We start from the raw sequence: 27614 nt of genomic DNA, 5'->3' as shown, positions 1-27614 counted from the left end.
TTTCGCACCGGTTCCACATCTAGTTGAAGGCATCATTATGGTTGTCTCAGTCTATAGCTGTCTGTTTCCAACCTCACTTTCTAGTGGAGAAATCGAAAGCAGTCCTAATTCTTAGTTAATATATGTTGACATGAACAGGCTATTTGATATTGTATTTATATTTGTGAATCATAAGAACCTATCAACGTCCACTCTGTTTTTGTAAATGTATTTCTGCTTGTATCAATCTGACGAGTTATACACTTCTAAACTAAACAAAGTAGTAATCGTTTACTGTTGATGAGGTTCGTAATTGTTTCTCAGTTGTCTTTTTAATACAGATTAGGCCGTTGATTTTACCGTTTGAATCGTTGTAAACTAGTTATTTATGGGTCCCTTTATATCTTGTTGTTCGGTGTGAGCCAATGATCCCTGTTGAAAGTACTTTGACCTATAATGGTTTACTTTCATAAATTTCGACTTGGATGGAGAGCTTTCTCATTAACACTCATACCATATATCTTCTTATATTTATTTTCCCGCCATCCATTTCAAGATAAAAGACAAAAAGTATCTCGAAAAGGATTTCTTTGACCTATCAATACATTCAGCTTGTTTTGTTGCTACTAATGCCCCTACTTATAGTTTTGATTTTGAATTCTAGATTTTTCAATTTCACATAAGTAATTGGGCTTTTAATCCCCTTTAACTGTTTAATAATTATTTAGTCCTAAGAAAAAATTCTAAAAACAAATGTGTTACCTAGTATAAAAGATAAACATCAAAATATATCATTGCAGATTTTATTTTTATATGGTCCAATACAAATAAATACATAAGCACGTTTCATGTGTTATATCCCTAAACCTTGATATAGCTCCATGCATATATATATATATGTATACAACTGTTTATTTTCCAATACTTCTACTTAAAACATAACAATGAATTTGTTCTATTCTCCTGTATGTAGTTTTTCATGTCGCTTCAGATATATTTTCTGCTTGAAGATTTTGTTACACACGGGACATTCTAAAGATTCTCCTTTGCCATGAGACCGTTCGTGTGTCTTCAAACTAGCATTAAACCGGAACGTTTTCTCACACGTAGAACACTTGTACGGTTTACTGTCCGAGTGAATCATCAAATGTGTCCTTAGTGACGAACTGCCCACGAAGGCTTTCCCGCAAAACTCACAAACATATGTCTTCTCACCCGTATGTGACCGTTCGTGAATTTGTAAACTGCTCTTGAAATTAAATCCTCTCTGACAAACATTGCAATTAAAAAGTTTAGTATCAGAATGGATGCGCTCATGCACGTGTAGGGATCCGACCAGGAAAAATCTTTTATTACAAGTTGTACATTTGTGTGGTCTGTCACCCTTGTGAACTCTCATGTGAGTTTCAAATTCACTTTTAGTGCTAAATCCCTTTTTACAGAGAGAACAAATGAAAGGTTTCACTTTTCTGTGTGTAACCTCATGTAGTTTTAATTTATATTTTGTGCAAAATCCCTTTTCACAAACGCTACATTTAAGCGGTTTATTCTTTGTATGTACAAATTTATGATATTTCATTTCTATTTTGCTCTTAAAACCTTTATTACATACCGGACAGGTAAAAGGCCGTTCTCCGCTATGTATTCTCTCGTGAAGTTTACAACTAAAGCTGCTAGCAAACATTTTATGACATACAATACACTCATGGCGTTTTTCTCCCATATGTATCTTTTCATGTCTTTTCCAGTTCGCTCTCCATGTGAATTTCTTGTTACATATAGAACATTGGAAAGGTTTCGCACCGGTATGTAATTGTTCGTGTTGTAACAACCCATATACAGTGGAATAGCTCTTGTCACAAAAGGAACACTTTGTTGAAGTACGCGTGTGTACAACTTCATGTTTTGATAATTGAATATTTGTAAGAAAACCCATACTACATGTCTTACATCGGAACGGACGTTCACTAGTGTGTATTAGTGTGTGCCTATGGAGACTGCCCTGTAATCTAAAACTTCTCGAACAAATAGAACAAGAATAAGGTCTTTCCCCCGAATGTATCCCTTGATGTTTTAGCATTGTTCCCAGTCCGGCAAATGATTTATCACATATCCCACAATTAAACGGCTTCTCACCAGTATGGATTCTGTCATGGCTTCTCAACTCACCTTTAGAACAAAAACTTTTGCTACATATCGCACAAGAATGTGGTTTATCGCGAGAATGATCATGAATTTTGAGGTGAGTATTTAACTGTTCTTTCAATTTGAACGTTTTATGGCAGACGTGACATGGAAAAGGTCGGAGATCAGAATGGGTTGTCTTGTGTCGAGTTAATTTATCTTTCGTTTTGAAACCTTTGTCACAATCCAAACACTGGAAAGGTCGTGCCTTGCTATGTGATAACTTGTGTACTCTCAGGTTGGTCGTGCAACTGAAGGTTTTGTCGCAAACATTACACTCAAATGGTCTTTCACCTGTATGTTTTCTGCAGTGAATTTTTAAGCTAGATGCATTTGGAAACCTTTTATCGCAAATGATACAACTATATACAGTTTCTCCAGAACACATTCTTTCGTGGGATAAGCAATGGCTGTTATGGTTGAAACCCTTCGTACACACCTTGCAAGAAAACGGAAAGGTGTCAGAATGGATTATTGCATGAGTTTTTAGCTGACGTTTATCACGGAATGTCTTTTCACAGATTTGGCAATTAAACGGTCTAAGAGCCGTGTGTGTTTTTTCGTGTATCTGGAATTCATTTCTTCTTATAAAGCGCTTAGAGCACGTGGAACATTCATAAGGTCGTTCGCCAGTATGAGTTCTTTGGTGGTCTCTTCTTAGTTCTTGTGTTTTGTATGCTTTATTACAGAAGTCGCATATGAACGGCTTTTCACCGGAATGAATTCTTTCATGTGCTTCAAGTTTAGATGCACAAGTGAACATTTTACTGCATGTGGAACACTTTAAACCACCTTTTCCAGAACATATCAGTTCATGAGCTTTATGGTGACTTTTAACATTGAATGCTTTCTTGCATACCTTGCACACATACTGTAAACTTTTAGAATGCATACGTTCATGATTACCAATTGAAGTTTTATCAAGTAACGTTTTATGACATATTGGACACGAAAAAAGTTTAGTTTCACTCTGTGTCTTCGTTTGCTTTTTAACTTCACTATGTGTCTTCGTTTGCTTTTTAGTTTCACTTTGTATCTTCTTTTGATTTTGAATTTCACTTTGTGTCTTCCTATGATTTTTTGTTTCACTTTGTGTCTTCCTTTGCTTTTTAGTTTCACTCTGTGTCTTCGTTTGCCTTTTAGTTTCACTCTGTGTCTTCTTTTGATTTTTAGTTTTACTCTGCGTCTTTTCTTGATTTTCGGTTTCACTATTTGTTTCCTTGTGCCCATTGGTTTCATAATGCGTCTTTATGGGCTTATTCTGTTCACTAAGTGACTGCTTGTGTCTCTTAGGTTCACTGTGTGTCTCATTGTGCTTCGTAGTTTCACCATGTGTATCCATGTGTTTCTTCAAGTTTTCTTTTGAAGCGAACCATTTACCACATTCGGAACATTTTGCAAGGATTTTTCTACCATTGGTACATGTCTTTTCTTGACCAAAAACAAGTACGTTTGTTCGTTTCGTCATCTCTGTAATAAGAAAAAACGAATTACAATAATATGCAAGACTTGTGTGTGGTTCGCTAAATTCCAGCAATAAATAGTTTAGGCAAATTCAAAACCAGAAACAATGATATATTCAGAAAGGTATAAAGGCTTGGAGGATAGAATACATTTATTTGTGTTTCTTTCTAAAGAGTGTAGGATTGTTGATTACATAAAGTACGTAGCAGTTGCAACCATACATTTTTCCTTTCAACATTGAGTTTAACTAAAATAAGCTAACAACGTGCCACTTAAAGCTAAACATAAGTTCATGCAAGGCATGAAGTTTTTACTCGTTTATGTTGGATATCGAAAAAGATATGGGATATTCATCCAGGAAACAAAATAAGTACAAAAGTCCTGCACATTAAAACTACACAAAAAGAAAAGGAACATGAAGTGTCTTTATGGATGTACTTCAACTAAGTCACTGGTTTCAAAAAAAAAATGCTTATCCACACCACACTGTTGCTGTGGTATCTTGGAAACTAACTGGCATCCGTCCACACTGTTGCTGTGGTATCTTGGAAACTAACTGGCATCCGGGTATCTTGGAAACTAACTGGCGTTTTTATTTTGTTGACCAATATAAGCAGGTATAACAAATGACCAATATAAGCAGGTATAACAAATGAAAGGATATAATGTCCTTTGGAAGCTTACGATTAACTGTACCAATGGACGCCGAATATATATTGAACGGCTCAAATCTTGTTTTAAATTAATAATATAAAAATAACACATAGCTGAGAGGGTGATAGAGCAGATTGGTACCCTATGTAAACATAATGTCAACCGCGGCGAAGGTTGATAATGCCTTTTCGAGGGGTTCCAATCTGCTATATCACCCTCTCAGCTATGTGTTATTTAATTTATTATACTGGATTTCCTATCATTATTGGCTTTTACAGATTACTTTTATTTTAAAAGTATTTTCTATGACGTCACGTGCATTACAACGTTACGGGCATTAGAAAAAAGGAAAAAAAAGTCAAGCAAGATGTTTTATTTTATTGATTTTATCAGTTGATAATAAAATCTGAGCCAAAACGTAGAACTTAAGCATTGTATTTTTAAATTCCTTGATGTAAATTCAATTCATTTTTCTTTGAATTATCGAGTTCTGATTGGTCTAGACGAGAGGGTAACATTACAAATCAAAGTGCTGGATAGCACCTGTGGAAAGTTTGCAACGGTTGATTGTAATATTTCGAATACTTTGTGTGTAGTCCTAGATTGCATGGTTAACTTTTTTTCCTACTTAAAAAAGAAAAAACTTTATCAAGAAATAATTGTAACAGGATGCTGCTTCGAAGTCTCCCAAACAAAGCTCTCAAAATTAGTCATTCCCACGGTCGCCTGACATTAAGCAAAGTCCAATACAAATTGGTCTGGTCTAGTAAAGTTATATTCATGATTTCGGGGTGGGGATCTAGACAGTTTACAAGTTCTCAAACAGGCAGGAGGTAGGGTAAGAGTGGCCCTAGGGGACTAGCCTTTTATTTCATCCGATTTGTTTTATTATTCCCTACAAGAATATATGTTGTTTCAATGTGGGGATTTCAACAGTTTTCAAGTTTTCGAAAAGGGGGTGGATCTTGACTGTTTACAAGTTTTCAAAACAGGATGGTGTGGGGTTACACCGAGGGACTTCCTTAAACTTCACTTTATTCGTTTTATTGTCCAATACAAGAATATTTATGATTGAGGGTTGGGGATCTCATCGTTTACAAGTTCTCAAACATAAGGGGTTGGGGATGACTCAGAGGTACTCCCACTATATTTCATTGGTTTTGTTTTGTTGCCCCATAAAAGAATATATATGGTTTAGGGGTGATCATCTCGACCGTATAAGTTTTCAAAAAGAAGTTGGTGGGGTCACCCCTGTGGACTTCTTCTCTCATACAAAAATATATATGGTTTGTTGGTGGGGATCTCATCCGTTTACAAGTTCTCAAACAACAAGGGGGTGGGAGTGACCTCTAGGGACTCGCCTTCTTTTGAATTTGATTTGTTTTATTGTACAGTACAAGAATATATATGGTTAAGGGGTAGGGATCTTGACCATTTCCAAGTTGTCAAAAAACAGGGGGTGAGGCTGACCTCTAGGGACTCCCACTTTATTTCATTGAATTTGTTTTGTTGCCCTATACAAAAATATATATGGTTTAGGGGTGGGGATCTCGACCGTTTACAAGTTCTCAGACATGAGGGGGTGGGGCTGACCCAAAGGGACACCCACTTTATTTCATTTGATTTGTTTTGTTGCCACATACAAAAATATATATGGTTTAGGGGTGGGGATCTCGACAGTTTCTAAGTTCCCAGACATGAGGGGTTGGGGCTGACCCAAAGGGACACCCACTTTATTTCATTTGATTTGTTTTGTTGCCACATACAAAAATATATATGGTTTATGGGTGGGGATCTCAACCGTTTACAAGTTTTCGAAAAGAAAGGGGTGGGGTGACTGACCCCGCTGGAGTTCCTCTATATTTCATTTGATTTATTTCATTGTCCCATACAATAATATATATGGTATATGGGTGGAGACCTCAACTGTTAATAAGTTCTCAAAAAACAGGGGGTGAGAGTAACCCCAGGGGACTCGCCTTTTATTTCATTTGATTTGTTTTATTGTAACGTATAAGAACATATGTTTAGGAGTGGGGATCTGACTGTTTTTAAGTATTCAAACATGAGGGGTTGGGTGGGGTGACACCATGGACTGAACCTAAATTTAATTAATTTGATTTGTTTTATGGTCCTGTGATAATTACTAAAAACCATGTGTGTCTGTCACTTACTGTTTTCTTCAAGTTTATAATTTATTATTGTTATTGAAAATTTAAAAAAAAATCCCTTAGGGTTCTATAGTATGGAAAAATATCTTGATATTCAAAGTTTTCAATCAAGACAAATTTTATGTAAATTTCGCATAAGTGCTCACCAATTAAGAGTAGAAAAAGAGCGACATAAGAACAAACCTATAGAAAGGTCACAGAGGACTTGTAATTTTTGTTCTCATAATGATATTGAAGATGAGTTTCATTTTTTAATTAACTGTCCATTGTATAATCAATGTAGAGAATCACTGTTTGCACAAGCTCATGAACACTGTCAAAATTTCAATAACTTGGACTGCAAATCAAAATTTTTATGGTTAATGACCACTGAAGATCAACATATACTGAAAAAGTTATGCATTTTTCTTATCCAGAGTTTTCAATTGAGATCCACAAATTCTGTTAATGGCTAAATCTCTTTTAGTTTATCTATATATATATATTTTAAATTCAAAAATTGAATTTAAGTGCACATTTCTCTATGTGTATGCATATTTCTTCTATTAATATGTAAATGCTTATAAACAAACTGCAGTAAAACTCTAAGGTGCTTATCATATTCCTGCAATTGTCAAGAAATATAATTATATACATAAATATCTAGTAATTGGTTGCTGTGTGTACATGGGAGAAAAATACCCTTATATCTAATCAGTTGGGGCTGCATATCATTTGTATGCAACTCAAAACACCATATCTGTTTAAAGGGGAATAATCCTTACAGAAATTGATTGATTGTCTCCCATATTACTTTCTATTCCATGTGCATGCAATAACTGTTCAGAGTTCTATTGTCATGTATTTCATTTTATTATTTCATTGTTATAACAAATCATTGTAATCATTGTATGAAATTTAAAACCCGCAAGGGTCCATAATTGGATTAATAAAGTATTCTTATTCTTATTCTTATTCTTATTCTTATAGTAATTTCCTCCCTTCTGTTGGCCCCTCAAAATACAACTAAATAGACCCCAAGAAAAAAATAATAAGAACTGAGCAAAAACTTTGTTTAGGAGTCTTAAAAGCAATTAGTATAATTACGATTTTTGTTATAGTCCGATTTCTAATGCCGAATATGTAAAAGGCCGAGTTTATTATAGTCCGAGTTTGTTGTGGGCCGAGATCAGATGAAATACCATGATACTTCCGATACTCTCGGGCTTTTACCTTTCGAATAGAAATTTGTAAAAATCGTAGTAAGCGACGAAAAATGTTCATTCATGAAATATTTTAAACACGCTATTAATTTTCTCTTCATCCGGAGGAAGGTAGGAAACCTTTGAAACCGGGATTGTAGTACTCCCAGTTGGAGGCACACATATACACTGTGTATCATCGCCACCGGATATTGGGTACTAACGAAGCGGAGAAAAATAGAAAAAAAAGTAAATCATTTACACTCATTTGATGAGGGTGCCGCTTAAGAAATGATTTTCTGATATATAATTCTTTAAATTATTAGGTCGAAAAGTACAAAATTAATACAAGATTTTGTGTAATACTCCAAAACTTGTCACTTAGTACCGGAAAATTTCGAGGTCGATCGTCCTCTGTTGCCCCATTCTCAAGATATTTAACTGTTTTTCGTTATTTTTTCAGACACGTGTATAGATTATTATAGTATGGCATCATATTTACTGAAATTTGATGTCAAAAACATGTTTTTAAAAGAATATGGACAAAAACATTGTTTGTTTGTTGTACGGCGAATTGCAAAATAACAACTTTTGTCTGTACGGCATCTTGTTATAAATTATAATTTTAAGAGGAAATTAATCACTGTTTAAATAATATCAAGTGACGATATTTTGTTGATATCAAAGCTTTACAGGCTTAGAAATATGCAAATTGTCTTACTTATCAAATATTATTAAAAATATATGCCGTTAATTCAGTTCAGAAGGCTTCGTTGCGTACCGCTTTTTGATTTTGTACAAAAAATGATTTTTTTTTCAACCATATTGTCCTAAATACATTCATATATCGTTATACTACTAACGACTGGTGTCTTATTTGTTGTTAGGGTGAAATTTTGTAAACGAATTTAATAAACCGTTCATTTATCTTTTAATTGTTGGTGCTAGCTTTTTTTAGTTAAAACAGTGGAGTTGTGGTATGATAGCAAATAAGATAACTATCCATCAGTATCAAATAAAGTGTATGTAAGCAATTATTTGCTATCGTACAGCCTCCAACAACGAAAACTCGTACCTTATAGTCGGCTATAAAAAGCCCCGACAGAAAAACATGGAAGGACTCAACAAGAAAACTGACGGCCTAACTCATAATAAAACAATTTCTGAAAACAACAAATAAGATAGAGATGAAGCAACGACAACCTCCGAACCACAGGATCGAGAATTCGGACAGACCGGGCACATAAAAATTGTTTAATTATCTAAATTCTGAAATGATTCATTTGTAAAAAGAAAAATTAAGAAAATACTTTGTTTTCATCGCAAGTAAGGAGAAACAAATTGTGAATTGCATTTCGAATTAACCGTGAGCTCTCTTGTCAGTTTTTTTTAAATAATATATAATTTGTATACACATAAATGCTGTCAAGCAAATGGTTTTTCTATCTAATGCATTTTATCCTCTGCATAATTAGAGGGGGGAGGGAGTAGGGGTCCGTTAACATGTTAACAACACCTCGATTTTGGCAAAAATAGTTAACAACAAATTTTAAATGCTGATAAAAAGTAAAATCACAAAAATACTGAACTCAGAGGAAAATCAATTTGGAAAGTCCATAATCACATGGCAAAATCAAAAAAGAGTTAACAGCAACTTTAGTTTATTTACCCTTTTTTTCCAAACTACCCAAAAGTAATGAAGAGAGGAAGTTCATATCTTCAATGTATTAAAAAGTATGAAAACCACTGTACAAAGTCGTAGAAATGCCAAGCTCCATAAGGAATCTTTTATAATGCTGACTAATTTTCAGAAAACACACGCAAGTACCATATCTTTTTATTGACACATTGACAGACAATTGCACGGATGGAAAAGCAGACGGAGTGATTGACTCCAAGAGAAAGGACTGTCATGAATTATCGATAATGCTTCAAACAGCAGTTTTTAAAAGAGGCTTCTTCTGGTTATATATATTGTTTCAAGAGTATATGTTTTATGTCAATCAGTCGTAGCAAACTTGGGTTATCGTCATGACATAGGAAAGTGTAACAAACAGATAGAATAGGGCGCGAACATTATTTTTATTAAGCCTCATTTATTAGGAAGGAAGGGGAGGAGGTTGTTTAAAAATTATGTGTGTCAATTTTAAGTTTTTTCCTCCCCACCCTAGTGCATAATGTTCTCGCTGCGTTCAGTTGTTTCTTCGTATTGGTCGGGCTTCTGTTTCTTTGACATTTTTCTCATTTCCATTCTCAATTTTATCAAGGATTTACCATACTCAAAGTTTTTTTAAAAACATTCACAGTAACATACACTCCTTTGCGGAAGCAACGTAAAGAACGAGATGGACAGCAAATTTTATTGTGATTCTTGTAAATATTAGTTAACAGAGAAAATGATGTCAAAAACAGTTTTAAGTATTAAGTAACAGATAACAGGAATTTCAATTTCAAATAAACAGTGAACAACATTGCAAATTTTAACACTTTTAAACAAATTTAAACCTTGAAAAGGACAAAAACAGTTTAACATAAAAAGGTACCCTTCCCACCTTATAGATATTGAACTTAATACTTTATTTTCTTTTAAAAAGACGGCAAATAACTATTTTAAAATTAGCAAGTTGCCATACAGTATTTCTCTCCGCTTCGTTCGTACCCAATTTCCGGTGGCGATGATACACAGTGATATATATGGATCTGACGCATGTCTGAAGAATACCGATAAAATCATAACGTAGGAACTGCTGTCTCGTGTGTATTGATTTTACTTTCCGCGTAGCGCAGATCCGCGAAGTAGTGTTTGTTCGTCTTTCAAATGAAGTTGAATTATTTGATTTATCGATGAAAATTCAGTACATTTTTATTCAATCTGTATGCTATTAAAATAGAAGAGCTCAAAATTTCAAAAGCATAGTTTTCAAACACCAGTACTACATTATCTAGAAGTAGGACACACTTCCTAAAGTCAGTTAGTCTGTCTCTTTTCCGGTTAGGCCGATGCCTTAAGAATTTATTGCTATAGCAAACTTTCCAAAAACTGTCACCCGCTCAGCCATGTGATAGAGAAAATTGACACTTGTCTTAGCCAATCAAAAATGGCATTTTAAGTATAATAAAACATAAATGTTGTGCTCGTGGTACAATGGTTCATTATTAAATCTTGAAAGTTCACATACTAATAATTTACACAATATGCATGTTAGCATTTCATATGAAAAGTTGCATTTGTTTCTTAGTTCATCATGAACTGAAAGGAGTAGGTCCGGTAAGGACCGATTTTGGCCTCAAATTTCAGGTTCATCTGACGAAAGATTTTGTCCATTTTTTAAACACTTAAGTGTCTATTTCATTTGATTCAATTAGTTTAGGTGAAAGATTTTAACTGAATTCAGTCATTAAAAACTTTTCAGATGTTTTTTGTCAAAAAATCCGTGTTCATCCACAATCTTTATATATGTTAAGTATTATTTAAGAATTGAATGCTTCTTTTTGTAAATTTATTGGGGTGTAAAAGCGTTGACCGAAGTACATTTTGTATGAAGCGCGGATGCGCTTCATTCTAAAAATGTACGCACGGTCAACGCTTTTACAACCCTATAAAGTTACAAAAAGAAGCATTCAATACTTATAATTACATTTTTTTTAGCAAGGATGATGAAAACACGATCTTTATCAAGTTTTATTTAATTCACCTGTGCACTTTATTGTTGGACCTCGTGTCATCATGAATGATAAATTTTATTGTCCCATGCATTTGCTTACAGAATAACATGTGATGTGTAGTTAGCCAATCAGAATAACGTATTATAATGAAACATACATCTAATGTAATTATCATCAAATACAACTTACATTTCAATATTAAGGATGGATCCTAAATAGGCATATGTTGCTAGTTTCTGATTCCTTCGGCCACAATGTGATTATATAGGGTGTTACATATTGTATAAAATGTATTGAATTTCATAATAAAGTATAATTGTTTACATTAACTTTAAAAAAAAAAATAGTATTATAAATTGCCTTAACGTTTTGATCTGTTCATTGAGGAAATATATTCGTGATTTTTTTTAATATATTTAAAAAAAAAAAAAGGACTGTTTGCTTGCAGTCGCTTTCGTTCATACCAAAATAAACTTTGGTAACATTCGATGCTAGTATATAACTTATTTGAATAATATATTACTGAAGGTAAATTCACAAAACATAATATGACATTTAAAAAAAAAAAATAATATAAAAAGAAAAACAGACTTATTTGGAAACATTTTTTAAATATATTTTGAACAACGTACGGGGTAATGTTTACTTACTTAATTCAAAGATATTCCAGATTGCTATAAACTTACATCTTCAAAGAGGATTCACAGTACAATAAACCCAAAACAATTAGCGCTTTAACTAGGAAATATTTACTTAAAATGACACGTTAATATTTTTACTCACGGTAGTTAAATTAAAAAGACTTAAGGACCAATGGGACAAAGAACTAATTACCCATTATTCTAATTATTTAAATCCATTGTTGAAAGCGTATGTAATTACTTTTTCGTTTTTCCAAGTTGTTCAATTTCAAATTCTTACAGATATGTCTAAATTCTAAAAAAAATCCTCAGACACGTTAAGTGTACAAGAGGATAATAAACTATCAGTATATAATAAATGATAGGTTGTGCCATCTTTGCGAATCAAGAGACGTAGGAGATGAATATCATTATGTTATGTCATGTAATACTCTAAATCAAGAAAGAAATAGGTTGTTACCACACTACTGAGTACTGTACTCTTCGTCCAAATATTTATAAATATCAACAATTGATGATCCCTTATAACTAGAAAAAATATGTAGATTAATACAAATTATAAATGTGAGGGTCACTCCTCCTGGTTAGTTTGTAATTTAATGGCGAGACTGACAAAATTCTAACAACATAAAGTTAAATAAATAATCATGCTTCCACTCACTAAAAAAAATCAATCTGATACATGTTTTTATCTAAAAAAATACTTCAAGGTTTTTTTTCAGGACCAATGACAGCCAGGTGTGTTCAGTCGAACATGACATACAGATATAACTTTTTTTCCTAGTTATCTCACTTGTATTTGTACTATAGTAACTGGGTACAATGGACATATGTGTTTCTAAGTTTTACGAATGGTGGAAATACACATTGGAATAAATAATGAAATTCGTTCCCGATTTCTTTTTTGCAAAGGTTACAAATTCTTTTCTCATTATGTATCAGAAAAGATCCATAATCTTAAACACAATTTATTGTCTGGAAACCATAAAATGCTTGTTTTTGGTCCCTCTCTCTCCCTTATTCTGCATGTTTGGGGCAATTACCCCCAAACTCATCTCAGCCTTCACTTTGTGATACTGTATGGAACAGATCCTTATACACTTACACACCTGTAAGTTATTTAATGTCCTGAAACTACAAAATAAATATGCTTGTTTATGTCGGAACTCTTTTTGGTCACTAATTCCCAGCCCCATGCAAAATCAACCTTCCTTTTGAGGTATTGAACCTTCTAATAACATTTCATCGAGATCCATTTACTTAAACTAAAGGTATTTTACGGAAACCAAATGTCACGGTTTTCGGACGACGACGATGTCGTAGTGATAGCATTATACGAACCCTAACTAAAATGTTTGCGGTCGTATAAATATTGCATGAAATTTAAAACATTGCTTTTCATTTTCAACATGTACATGTCATTGACACTTTATTGACCTTATACTTTTCAACATCTACATGTATGACATGTTTGGCTGGAAAATGTTACCTATACTGCAACCAGCTGCACATTATAAGAAGTGTCCCCTATCCGAGATTCAGAAGTAATTAAAATACTTTGTTGGTTTTGTCTGGGTTAAGATAAATAAGCATGAGAAGGGGAAGTCTATATTCTGACACGACGGCCATTTAGACACAAAAGTTGGGTTTTTTTGCTTTTGTTTTTAGGACTTAGTTCAAATAGTTTGAAACACTTAGAAAATAAATGGGGAATGTGTCACAGATGATGTCCCCGCTTGCATGAAGTTCTATAAAAAGGACATTACTCAAGAATTGTAAAAGTGACGCTATCCAAATTTGTTCTCAGTGATCTGATTTTTGTGGTAGTTAGCATTGTTTATATAAATTTCGTAATATTTAGTGTGGGCTTAAAGTTAAAGAGTGGTAACACAAAATTCAGCAATTTTTCTATTTGTAAAGGAGCATATAACTCTACACCAGTAAAAGATGCGCCATCCAAATTCAAAATTGATATGTGTTTTGTGGTAATAAGCATTGTGAATAAGTTTCATAACATTTGGTTGTCGAACAGAGGCAAACTATTTTTAAGTTAGATAACGGAAACCATTTTTTTAACGTACGTACGGACGGGCGGGCGTACAGACAGATAAGGGTAATTTAATTGTCCCCGGCCGTTACTATGGCAGGGACATAATGTTCCACACCAGAATTGCTCAGAATTGATATGGGCTTGATTTAAATTTTGATAATCGAAGTTTTCAAATCATTTTGTTTTTGCTTTGCGTGTAATTACGTTATTGATGTTTTTGACATTATCATAAATATTTTTTTTTTCTAGCAATTAGGTATGTGTCAGTGCAGCCAGTTTACTGCTCTTCAGTAAACGGATATGGATAGTTCCTAGAAAACAAAGAAATACTTATACCAACACCAAACACGTGAATACTGTAATTCAAATAGACAGATTTTTTTTTTTTAGAAAAAAACATTGATAAATAACATTTTAATCTGCTATATATAACCAGGGACTTTCTATACTGAGATAGTTGGTATACAAAGTCCCTGTGCTAACCGAGTACCTGTGACAAACTTCATTGGCCTAAATTATAATGATTCTATCATGATAAACTTCATTGATAAACCAATAACTTTCTTTTATACTGCAATCAGCTATTTTACTGTACAGATAAAGCTATACGTATAAACGTTAGCTTTATACGTCAATGACCCCAATTGACCTATAATCCCCGCCTCCTTATTGTATTTCATCAACAACATCACGTCACGACCATGACAACGTAAAGTAACAATGGTCAAACTTTTTTGAATTTAAACTTTTATGTCTTCAAATTGGTTATTTATATATCATGTTTATCAAATGCTATTAATTAAGTTCATTTTCCCTTTATAATTCCTTAATACGCCATTGTCTTACCACCTGGACTACGCTCAAAATGGTACCCCAAGAGGGAAATTCCAAACACTTTTTTTAACAATTTTTGTTACATGTTTTTTTCATTTTTCATTTTTTTTTCGATTTCAGTATAAAGACAATATACGTATAGTGTCTTGAAATATGAAATTTATTTGTATTCGGCACGAAACGGGAAAATGCTCGGTAGAACCTCGCATTTTCCCGTTTCTAAGCCTCATACAAATAAATTTCATATTTCAAGACACTATACGTATATTGTCTAATTCCTTGAAATTTGTTTCAATTTCAATGGACAATCATAATAGGAGCTATTCTAAATATAGTATCCAAAATTAATCATGTTTTAATGTTTGACACCAAAAACATAAATGGCAAATCTACTTATACAGGTAAATTTTCATATTGAATGAAACGTAATCTTTGTTTAATATAGCCATTAAGACGTCTAATATGCAGTATACCACCAGAGTATACCTTTACTTCAAGTATTTGTGTTATAATATTGAAGAATCAATAGATAGAAATATATTAATTTTTAATAGACAGTGAAAAAATTACAAAACACCTGTTATATTTATTTACCTGAGTTCTTGACCTAGCAGTTTAAACCAACCAAAGAAATTTATACACGTTTTGATCATACATATTTTCGCGTCACTGCTTTCTTACACGTTTACACCGGTTCTGGATCCCTGTTTTAATGCAATCGTTTGCTCACTTACAAAACGCACCTTTACTGGTATCTGTATACAAACATACATCGAAAATGGATTGGAAGCGAATGCTGGTGCTGCCGGCATTATTGCTTATTCTGAATATAGTTACTGCAGATGATGAAGTTGATCTCGAAGACAAAGTAGTAGTGAAAGCAGTTGTTGAAGTAAGTTATCTTTTATTAATATAAACACCTGGTATAGGGCCACCAAATTGAATGGCAATGTTCAGTATAACTAACTTATGGGTGTCAAATCATAATATATTTATATTTTTCTACTCTATATATCCTTTTTACTATTTCATTCCATTCTTTAATCTTATACCAATTGATCTCTATTATATCTGTATTAAATTTGAAAAGATCTTTGACACATTTTATTCTTTATCTTATGAAATGTTTGCCACTGGACTTAAAGAAGAAAAAAAATCACTCAATGGCCTGCATGTGCATTTGGACAGTATGTGACCCCTCATTATAGCATAGTCACTACAGATGTCTTTGTTCATGATAAGTGCTTGCAATGGATAATTTACTGTGTTAACAATGTTTTTTTGTTTATTGTAGAGTTGTGGTGGATGACGTTTGAACCGACTTCCAGAGGTCAAGAGATTCATCTATGATGATATCCCTCTGTTGTATCCTTTACTTGTATTCACTAAACAGGGGTTTACTCAAATTTGATTTAAATAATGAAAGGTTCAGGATCAATTGAGATATAAAACAAAAGTCCTCCATAAGAAATCAGTTGTGTAAAAGCATCAGTGTAAAGAATGGTAGGAGTCCTTGACTTTTGTAATTTAAAATGGAAAAGTCCTCTCCATGAAAACACTGGTCCTGGGCATCAAATATACACAAAGTAGAACTCGGGCGTCATTTAAAGTAAGTAATGACTTTGTTCCTTGAATTTAGCTCTTACTGGAACATTCTACCTGCTTTCTGTGTAAGTTTCAGCAGCTTTCAGCTAAAATTAATGTTTGTGTTAATTGTTTTGAAAAGCAGAATTTAAATTTCCAAAGTATCTCAATCTCTTCTACAATGTATGTTTCTTTGTCAGTCATGGCTGCATAATTAATATTTGGTAAGATGTCTTACATTAAGATGTACAGGTACACATCACTACTAGAAGCCAACAGTAGAGGGTAAATTATCTATTAGAAACATGCACCTGTTCGTCTAACTTTAATTACCATTTGTAGAAAATTAATCCAACCTTTATATATATAGATATTTGATCTAATAATTGACTATAAGATCTCACTTAAACTAATCAGAGTCAGATTTAGAGGTTGGGGAGGGGGTCTTGGGTCTTTTCTGACAAATTTTGTTGCTTATACAGGGAATGACTGGAACAGGGCCCCTTCTTATGAAAATTTCTAGAACAGCCACTGCTATTTTATATTAACCTGTTTTTTTTATTCTTATTGTCAAAACTATTTATTATACAAATAACAAATTAATAAAACAAAATTATATATGATAAACTGATTCAAAAATTGATTTTTTTCGCTAAAAGATTCCTAAGCAGATACACAATGAGTTCTTGTAACAGGTGGTTGACATATATGGTGTATTCAGTGACGCATGTTACCAAAGTAGACATAAGTTCTACAAAATCTTAAGTTAAAATTTTAGGACAACTGTCATATATACAAAATAATGAAAAAATAAATATCAGACTTATGTTTTGTAAGCAACACATGAGTTTCATTTTCAAATGACTCATCAGTGACCCTCAAAGCAATACATCCTACAGTAATTAGTTTTTAGGACATTTATATACAACAAATATCTTTTTAAGTAATGTTAGAAATAAATAACCTCTAATGGTTCATCATAACTGTTTAGCAACTAAGGCTGTGATTACACCTCAACGTTTATTACGAGTACAGACAAACCTCTTCCAACTGAAAATATACAAAGAGACCTAGTTATTCAATTGAAAGTTATATACATTTTTGTGTTTTAAAAAGAAGTTGATTTTAAGATATTATAATTATTCACCCCTGCAAAAGATTATAACATATATATAAACAGATAAACACACATCTGATTTTTTTTGTTAAACTATCTCATATTAATCTAATGCCCGAGGGGAACATCTCAAATATTTTACCAAGATAATTTGTTATGTTAAATGTGAAGCAAAAAAATATAAATTAACATTGAAAACAGGAAATGCTTATAGTTTTCTAAAATTAAAAGGCAGTACATTTTATATATATAGCTACAGGTTACTCATCTATGCTAGCCAAGTGTTACGATTCATATCATTCTCATTTCATTCGTTAGCAAAGATGTAGGTTTCTTGTTTTCATGCCTTCAAACTTTAACCAGTTGCAGTTTTCAATCAGACAGACTTAATGCAAAAAACTTATGATGAAACTATAGATTATTGTTTTTATGCTTTGATAAACCCAGTTTTACAGAATCCTTTATAAACATGTTTGATTATATAATATATTGTTTCTCCATTGTTTTTTTCCTTAACAAGGAACCAGTCACAATGTTGAATTTAAGAAGGTACCTGGTGCCCCTCCAATACTCTGCTTAAAGAATGCAGCAGACCAAGATGTGGAGGTAGGTACAATACATGTATACAATTATATGAGGGTGTAGACAGGGTTTAGTGTAGAGAGTATTGGACAAACCTCCATCCATGCCCTCATGTATATGTTTGTATCAAATATCTTTTGAATGTGCATTGTTAATGTATATATCAATTCAATTTGAATGAAAGAAAATGTGGAGAACTGGTACCTGTAAATATCAGCAATCCTTTAACACAAAACTTAAAAAAAAAAAAAAGGAAATAATATTTACATCATGGAACCCTTGGTTTAAAAAGTTTGAATGCTATTTGTCAAGATCAAAATCATTTCTGTCTACTTTTTAATAGACACATTGTGACTTTTAACAGTCGGTTTTAAGTCTTTCTTTTAAATTAACATAAAAAAGGGGGGATTTTTTAGCTTTTGGACAATTACTCTAAAACGCTTTGAGTAATTTTCATAAAACTTTGGTGACTAATTGTTTATACATCTTTTGAAATATGTTCTTTTTATTTTTATATAATTTTCTGATTTGACATTGCAAAATTATAGAACTTCACACTTTGGCATGTTTGGAGGGGTTAAAAAATGTTGTTCCTTAAAAAAAAGACATAGTTATTGGGACAGCCTAAAAATTCTATAAATCATCATTACGGTAGTTATTTTTTCTCTGATTATACAATTTTGTAATTCACTAATAAAATTACCTCCAGTTCTGTGTCTGAGTTTCAGTGTCAATATTAAACTCAGAGTCTTCTATTTGCTTTTCTCTAGGAAACTTTTTTCAATTCCATCTCCACAAATAACACAGAGTTTTTTTTGGTTGTACATGTTTTATAAATCTAAAATACTTTTTTGAAGTAGATCTATAACATTCTGCCATTGGAAACTCGGACAATGATATGATGTTTGATCATATGTACATAAATAAGTCTGACCCTTATAAATCCGTAGTTAGTTATAAAATGAAAATAAATTAACAGTTTTGCCAATTTCTAATATATATCAAATTTCACTTTCCTACTGTTATCATATCAATAGATCACAACAGTGGTCAAGCCTTAGGCAAAAGGCTATATACTTTGACAAACTTAAGGACACCTTAATAAGGAAGTATAATGTCAATTTAATACTTCCATGTATAATGGTCAGCTAAGAGACAGCACTTATTTGACCATTACTATTATCATGGAAGTTTAAATATTTAAGTATTACTTCCATGCTGTTATCTCAATAATAAACAATTCTTATCCTCTAAAAATGTCTAGGGTTGTTACCACATAATCTTCATCACCAGTAACTATAATAATCCTGTCGTTATATTTCACTCACTTCAATTGCTGCATTAATTGATCTCTGGAAGACAATGACTGTAAGGGGGCACTGTAATTATTTGAGTTATATCAACAGAAACTGATATTTAAGTCACTGAGTTATATCAAGGAAGTATTATAAGGACAAGTAGCAAGTTTATATTGTAACCTTCATATCTCAGTATGAAGAAAATGAAAATACATATAAAAAAATACCAAACACCAGGGCCCAGTTGTTCAAAAGTGTTGCTAGGCTTTTGATGTTGTTGAACATTGTTTTAAGTGTTTTAGCCAGTCATTAAATTTAACATATATATATGTTAAGTGTTGTTCAAAATTTGTAACGCTCAATGCAGTCGTTAAATCTGTTTTAAATCTTATCACTTCATATACCTCAATTAAATCCATAACACAGTGTTAGAGATGGCCACCTTAGCTTGGTTTCATGTACCAGTTCAAAGAAAAAAAAATATTATGACAGGTTTATTTGATTATTATAATTCTATCAAAAGCTTATTGTCAGCTTTCAAATTTTCTTTTCAAGTTGATATGTAACAGATTTAAAATTATAAAAAAAACTATAGATTAAAATACATCTCTACATTTTTACAATCTAATTAAAATTAAATCTCCTCACTTGGTCGCTGAGTGAAAAAATGAGCGAGTGCTAAGATTTAGTTTTAATAAATGAGATTGTACGTTTTTAAAGATTTTTGATTTTAATATGATAACGTTTCAACATGATGTGAATATTTCTTTTTCAGAGGATAGACATGGAACCTCTTAAAAGAGATGAAATAAATGATTTATTAAAAAAATGGAATTTTTATAAAAAGAGTTCTGAAGATGAAGAGGTCCCAGAAGGAGCAGATGGACCATACGAACTTAAAGAAGAATTATAAAATGCTCATTGTATTTTTTGTGCCATTATAAAATCACCATATCATGACATTTATCTTACAAAAGGATACAAACTACAAAATTATTTCATTAAGTCCAATTACTGTTTCACAGATAAAAAGTGAATTAAGTACAAATTTTAAAGGATTTTTTTTTAATTAACTTCTTCAATGCTTTCATTTTTCTTTCATCACACAATTTTTCTATGCAAATTTACATCATAACATAATTGCTTTTGATATTTAATATAGTTATAGACAATACATGTTTTTACTCAAGTAAATCTGCCAACCAAAATCCTATTTTGAGGGTTTGTGACTGAGAAGTCGACTGTTAGAAATTTCCCTGATCAATTTACATGTGGTACAAGTATGTGTGATGTTTATGGGTGTATTATTTTATATTTATGATTTTACATGTGATGTGAAAGTGTGTCTGACCTTGAGAGTCAAACCAATTCAGTATGTCTGACCTTGAGAAAATTATTGTTCATTGAAAAAGAAGTAATTTGTTATATTTTTAGAAACATTATTGAGAATATTAGCAGAAAAGTTTAACAATGACAGTATTTAAAATCTTAAATGTTGATATGAACTGCTCTTTAAAGTTACATTGAATTTGAAATGAAGTGTTTTAAATTTTCAAAATTTTATTAATGTTATATCTATTGTCTTCAAATTGGTATCATTTATGCAAAGTTTTTTATCCATGAGAATTGTAACAATGATGTAAATGTGTGTGAAAGCTTAATGAAACATAGTGTAAATTGCAGTGAGAATTTCAAAACAAAATATTCATGTTTAGCATTTTTCATTGTGATGAAATCCACAGAGATTATTGACTCTGACAAGTTGATTTTTCATTTTTCTTTAAGAACCAGTGTATATGAAGTTTCCGGTCAAAAGCTTTCGACCAGGAATGGATGCTTTTACTGAACTTATTGGAAAAAGAGATTTGTAATTTCTTAGAGTCATTATGTTGTGAAATATATTTTATAATAAATTATTCGACTCACTTTTTGTTGAATGTTTTTCTTAAATCCAAAATTATTAATTATTGGAGTTTAACACCACTTTAAGTTCGCTTGTTTATATCATGGACGCCAGTCTTCATTGAAAAAGTTAGCGTACCAGGAAAGACTTTTTTAGTAGGAATTTGGTAGGAATTCAAATACAGTGGATTTAAGCAAATATAGCTCTGCAGCATTTCTATAAAAGCTTGCAAAACAAAACTTGGACCAACTTGCTTGCTATGTTTGTTTGGTTGTTTGCAAACAATAGGTAAGCGGAGTTTCAGTCTGTTTAATATACACTGGGATTTGATTGGATCACATTATGAAGCAACAAAACACCAGAATTTCCTATTCATAACTAAAGGAAAAATTTTGAGACTTGGTCCTGCTTTGTTTCATAAAAAAGAAGGGCAAACATAGATACAAGTATCTTGTCTTAATCAGGGATATGTTGGACACATATAATGTAAACAAGAGTGCACACACTGAAATATCTTGCCTTCTTTACTTATCATTGATATTATGTTGATAGTTCTAAATTTAAAGCTTTATAACAACTGTCATATAATTATATAAACTTAACATTAACCAAGAGAACTAAACATAGACCAGTGAACCGTGAAAATGAGGTCAAGGTCAGATGAACCATGCCAGGCAGGCTTGTACATCTAACAATTCTCCTATAAAATAAATATAGTTGACCTAACGCTAATAGTTTAAGAAAAACAGACCAAAACACAAAACATAACACTGAACAATTAACTGTGAAAATGAGGTCAAGGTCAAATAAAACCTGCATGATTGACATAGATCATAAAATATATCCATACACCAAATATAGCTGACCTAATGCACATAGTATTTGAAAAATAAATTTTGACCACTGAACCATGAAAATGAGGTCAAGGTCAGATGACACCTGCCAGCTAGTTATGTACACCTTACAATCGTGCCATTCACCAAATATAGTAGACATATTGCATACAATTTAAAAAACCAGACCAAAACACAAATCCTAACACTGAGCAATGAACCGCGAAAATGAGGTCAAGGTCAGATGAACCATGCCAGACAGGCATGTATAGCTAACAATTCTTCCATACACCAAATAAAGTTGACCTATTGCTTATAGTTTATGAAAAATAGACCAAAACACAAAACTTAACACTGAGCAATGAACCATGAAAATGAGATCAAGGCCAAATAAAACCTCCACGATTGACATTGACATAAAGATCATAAAATATGACCATACACCAAATATAGCTGACCTATTTATTGCATATAGTACATGTATTTGAAAAAAAATATCAAAACTCAAAAACTTAACTTTTAACCACTGAACCATGAAAATGAGGTCAAGGTCAGATGGCACGTGCCAGTTGGACATGTTCACCTTACATTGCTTCCATACACCGAATATACAAGACCTATTGCTTATAATATCTGAGATATGGACTTGACCATCAAAACTTAACCTTGTTCACTGATCCATGAAATGAGGTCGAGGTCAATTGAAAACTGTCTGACAGGAAAGAGGACCTTGCAAGGTACACACAAATCAAATATAGTTATACTTTTACTTATAATAAGAGAGAATTTAACATTACAAACTAGAGGCTCTAAAGAGCCTGTGTCGCTCACCTAGGTTTTTGTGAATATTAAACAAAGGACGTAGATGGATTCATGACAAAATTGTGTTTTGGTGATGGTGATGTGTTTGTTCATCTTACTTTACTGAACATTCTAGCTGCTTACAATTATCTCTATCTATAATTAACTTGGCCCAGTAGTTTCAGAGAAGATTTTTGTATAAGATTACTAAGATTTACGAAAAAATGGTTAAAAATTCACTATAAAGGGCAATAACTCCTTAAGGGGTCAACTGGCCATTTCGGTCCTGTTAACTTATTTGTAGATCTTACTTTGCTTAACATTATTGCTGTTTACAGTTTATCTCTATCTATAATAATATTCAAGATAATAACCAAAAACAGCAAAATTTCCTTGAAATTGCCAATTCAGGGGCAGCAACCGAACAACGGGTTGTCCAATTCACCTGAAAAATTCAGGGCAGAAAGATATTGACCTGATGAATAATTTTACCACTGTCAGATTTGCTCTAAATGCTTTGGTTTTTGAGTTATAAGCCAAAAACTGCATTTTACCCCTATGTTCTATTTTTAAATGTGGCGGCCATCTTGGTTGGTTGGCGGGGTCACGCCACACATTTTTTAAACTAAATACCCCAATGATTGTTGTGGCCAAGGTTGGTTTAATTTGGCGAAGTTGTTTCAGAGGAGAAGATTTTTGTAAAAGATTACTAAGATCTACAAACTAGAGGCTCTAAAGAGCCTGTGTCGCTCACTTTGGTCTATGTGAATATTAAACAAAGGAAGCAGATGGATTCATGACAAAATTGTGTTTTGGTGATATGTTTGTACATCTTACTTTACTGAACATTTTTGCTGCTTACAATTATCACTATCTATAATGAACTTAAACCAGTAGTTTCTGTGGAAAATGTAACCGGTAGTAAAATTTTACAAATTTTATGAAAATTGTTAAAAATTGACTATAAAGGACAATAACTCCTTAGGGGGTCAATTGACCATTTTGGTCATGTTGACTAATTTGTAAATCTTACTTTGCTGAACATTTTTGCTGTTTACAGTTAACTCTATCTATAATAATATTCAAGATAATAACCAAAAACAGCAAAATTTTCTTAAAATTACCAATTCAGGGACAGCAACCCAACAACGGGTTCTCTGATTCAACTGAAAATTTCAGGGCAGATAGAACATGACCTGATGAACAATTCAACCCCGTGTCAGATTTGCTCTAAATGCTTTGGTTTTTGAGTTATAAGCCAAAAACTGCGTTTTACCCCTATGTTCTATTTTTAGCCATTGCGGCCATCTTGGTTGGTTTGGCGGGTCACGCCACACATTTTTTAAACTTGATACCCCAATGATGATTGTGGCCAAGTTTGGATTCATTTGACCAAGCAGTTTTAGAGGAGAAGATTTTTGTAAAAGATATATAAAATTTACGAAAAATGGTTAAAAATTGACTTTAAATGGCAATAACTTCTAAAGGGGCCAACTGACCATTTTGGTCCTGTTGACTTATTTGTAAATCTTACTTTGCTGAACATTATTGCTGTTTACAGTTTATCTCTATCTATAATAATATTCAAGATAATAACCAAAAACAGCAAAATTTCCCTAAAATTACCAATTCAAGGGCAGCAACCCAACAACCGGGTGTCTGATTCATCTGAAAATTTCAGGGCAGATAGTTCTTGACCTGATAAACAATTTTACCCTGTCAGATTTGCTCTAAATGCTTTGGTTTTTAAGTTATAAGCCAAAAACTGCATTTTACCCCTATGTTCTATTTTTAGCCATGGCGGCCATCTTGTTTGGTTTGGCGGATCACACCACACATTTTTTAAACTAGATACCCCAATGATGATTGTGGCCAAGTTTGGTTTTATTTGGCCCAGTAGTTTCAGAGGAGAAGATTTTTCTAAAAGTTAACGACGACGGACGACGGACGCCAAGTGATGAGAAAAGCTCACTTGGCCCTTCGGGCCAGGTGAGCTAAAAATGGTTAAAAATTGACTATAAAGGGCAATAACTCCTAAAGGGGTCATTTGACTATTTCGGATATGTTAACTTTTTTGTAGATCTTATTTTGCTGAACATTATTGCTATTTACAGTTTGTCTCTATCTATAATAATATTCAAGATAATAACCTAAAACAGCAAAATTTCCTTAAAATTAACAATTTAGGGGCAGCAACCCAACAACGGGTTGTCTGATTCATCTGAAAATTTCAGGGCAGATAGATCTTGACCTGATGAACATTTTTACCCCATGTCAGATTTGCTCTAAATGCTTTGGTTTTTGAGTTATAAGCCAAAAACTGCATTTTACCCCTATGTTCTATTTTTAGCCTTGGCGGCCATCTTGGTTAGTTGGCGGGGTCACGCCACACAATTTTTAAACTAGATACCCCAATGATGATTATGGTAAAGTTTGGAGTAATTTAGCCCAGCAATTTCTGAGTAGAAGATTTTTGTAAAAGTTAACAAGACGGACGCAGGACGACGCCGGACGCCGCCGGACGCCGGACGCCATGTGATGAGAAAAGCTCACTTGGCCCTTCGGGCCAGGTGAGATAATAATGTAACCTTTTTTTCAAGTAGTCCCTGAAACATGAAAATAAGGACAAGGACATTGGACATGTGACTGATGGAAACTTCGTAACATGAGGCATCGATCTATATACAAAGTATGAAGCATCAAGAACTTCCACCTTCTAAAATATAAAGCTTTTAAGAAGTTAACTGCGGGCCCCGTAGCCCCTGTCTGATCACTATCCCTATGAAGAGCTTTCTGCGACAAAAGTTGCAGTCTCGACAAAAATCACTCTGATTCAAACATAATATTGACAACAATTGAGCTGCATTGGATAGAAATAGACCCTATGCAAGTGCATGTATACATGTATGAGATTTTGATTTTGGATTATTGAAATACAAAATGACGACTTTCTGTCTGTTTTGAATGTTTCTCATCACAATTCAATTTTCAAACAGTTACAGACTTTCTGTCGAGATTTTTCAACCTGAAATAGGTAAAAAGAAGCTTTGATATTAATTTTGCATAAGGTCATATTTGTGAGGTTTGGAGCACATGACTTTCAATAAAACAATTTGCATTCCCATTGGAGCCAACTGTGCTCCTCTTCTTGCTGACTTGTTCCTTTATTCATGTGAGATAAGAATCTTCTTATGGAGGAATGAAATGATTCACATTATCAGTTGGCTTCACTTTTACTAGATAAATGAAATCCTCTTATTGAATAATTCAAACTTGGTCACTGTTATAAGCATCTTCTCATTGAACTTGCAATAGAAAATACAACAGATAAGGTTGAGTCTGCCTCATAAATTGACTTACTTCTTGAAAATTGACAATTATTGCCAGCTTAGAACAAATCTTACAACAAGAGATCATTTCAGCTTCCCATTTGTGAGCCTCCATTTCTGTGTTGAAACTTTCCAGCCAAATGCCTGCATATTGAGTATATATTTCCCATTTGATTCAATATACCAGTTCTTGCATTTCCTATCATGATTTACATCAGGGGCGAATCCAGCCATTTTAAAGGGGGTGTTCTAACCCTTGGAACCGCCACCGATTTACATGTTAGAAGGTTGCTACTCACATGGAAGCTGTTGAACTAAGAGTTCCAAGTAGAGGGGTTGAAATCATCCCTTAAAGAATTTAAGGATACCATCCCAATTTGGTTGACAGTTATGAAATATTTTACAAATGACAACAGATATGTTCTGATTGTAGTAACCACAATCTTGTTGTCTTCCTTCAATATGACCTACTGAATTCAGACCTGTGATTAAATTTGTGCATGAGCAACACAACTGGTGCCATTTGTGCAGCAATATCTCCTTTCCATTGTTACGCACCCGAGATCACCCCAGTAAAATGTTCCTTTGGTATCTTACAACCCTCTTTTGCAGACCATTTATTAAATCATTTCTTTTCACAGAAACCCAAGAAAAATATAACAAAAGTTTTCCTTGTACAATGAGGATTTTAATACTATTTCCAAACAGGAAGTGGCTACATGACAGGTGTAGAAGTGTGTACCCAGTACAACTCAACATATAAGGCTGCAGTCCTAAAGTCAAACTATTTTTAAAATGCCTATTCATGTTGGGGATAGGCTAAAGAAATCACATCTCTCATAATAAACGGGGAATGACACAGATGATTCCCCCTTGCATACAACATTTTAAATGGAAAACTGAAGAACAGTAAAAGTGATGCTACCCAAATTCATACTTGATCAGAGTTTTGTGGTAATATAAAGTATTGTGTAGAAGTTTCGTAATATTTGATTGAGGCTAGCAGGTTAAACCAGATGCTCCACAGGGCGTAGCTTTATACGACCGCAGAGGTTGAACCCTGAAAGGTTGGGGCAAGTATGGACACAACATTCAAGCTGGATTCAGCTCTAAATTTGGATTGTGATTAAATAGTTGACACAGCATAGGTTTCTGACACAGAATGAATGTGTTCTAATGAACTTAAAATTTTTGTTTTCTCTTAGAGCAATTCACTATACTGTTGAATATTAATCCTCTCAAAAAAATGTTTGAAGAAATTTTAATTCTATTTATGAAATTTCATTTCAAATGAGAAAATTGAACCCAATTTTTTTAAATACATCCCCCTTTCCCTTATTCCA

The 27614-nt window shown here is 33.0% G+C and overlaps 2 protein-coding genes across 4 annotated transcripts; one reads left to right on the top strand and one right to left on the bottom strand.

The window, feature by feature from the left end:
- Positions 1 to 765: 765 nt before the first annotated feature.
- LOC134728255 (zinc finger protein 431-like) lies at positions 766 to 19125 on the bottom strand. 3 transcript variants are annotated; one of them, XM_063592799.1, is made up of 2 exons: positions 18811 to 19125; positions 766 to 3633 (listed from the first exon to the last, which is right to left on the bottom strand). In XM_063592799.1, exon 2 carries the CDS (start codon positions 3629 to 3631, stop codon positions 935 to 937), a length of 2697 nt encoding a protein of 898 aa, XP_063448869.1. In that variant the 5' UTR covers positions 3632 to 3633; positions 18811 to 19125; the 3' UTR covers positions 766 to 934. The 3 variants fall into 3 exon arrangements, with proteins under 3 accessions (XP_063448869.1, XP_063448866.1, XP_063448868.1); XM_063592796.1 differs by lacking the exon at positions 18811 to 19125 and adding an exon at positions 15419 to 15525; XM_063592798.1 differs by lacking the exon at positions 18811 to 19125 and adding an exon at positions 11950 to 12048.
- LOC134728256 (selenoprotein M-like) lies at positions 15423 to 21330 on the top strand. The gene is made up of 4 exons (XM_063592800.1): positions 15423 to 15716; positions 16119 to 16189; positions 18053 to 18131; positions 20181 to 21330. The coding sequence occupies exons 1-4, from the start codon at positions 15537 to 15539 to the stop codon at positions 20316 to 20318; spliced, it is 468 nt and encodes a 155-aa protein (XP_063448870.1). The 5' UTR covers positions 15423 to 15536; the 3' UTR covers positions 20319 to 21330.
- The last annotated feature ends 6284 nt before the right edge of the window (positions 21331 to 27614 follow it).

This window comes from Mytilus trossulus, chromosome 8, assembly GCF_036588685.1.
Source record: "Mytilus trossulus isolate FHL-02 chromosome 8, PNRI_Mtr1.1.1.hap1, whole genome shotgun sequence".
NCBI classification, from domain to species: Eukaryota; Metazoa; Mollusca; class Bivalvia; order Mytilida; family Mytilidae; genus Mytilus; species Mytilus trossulus.
This window is presented reverse-complemented; position numbering and strand designations above follow the sequence as displayed.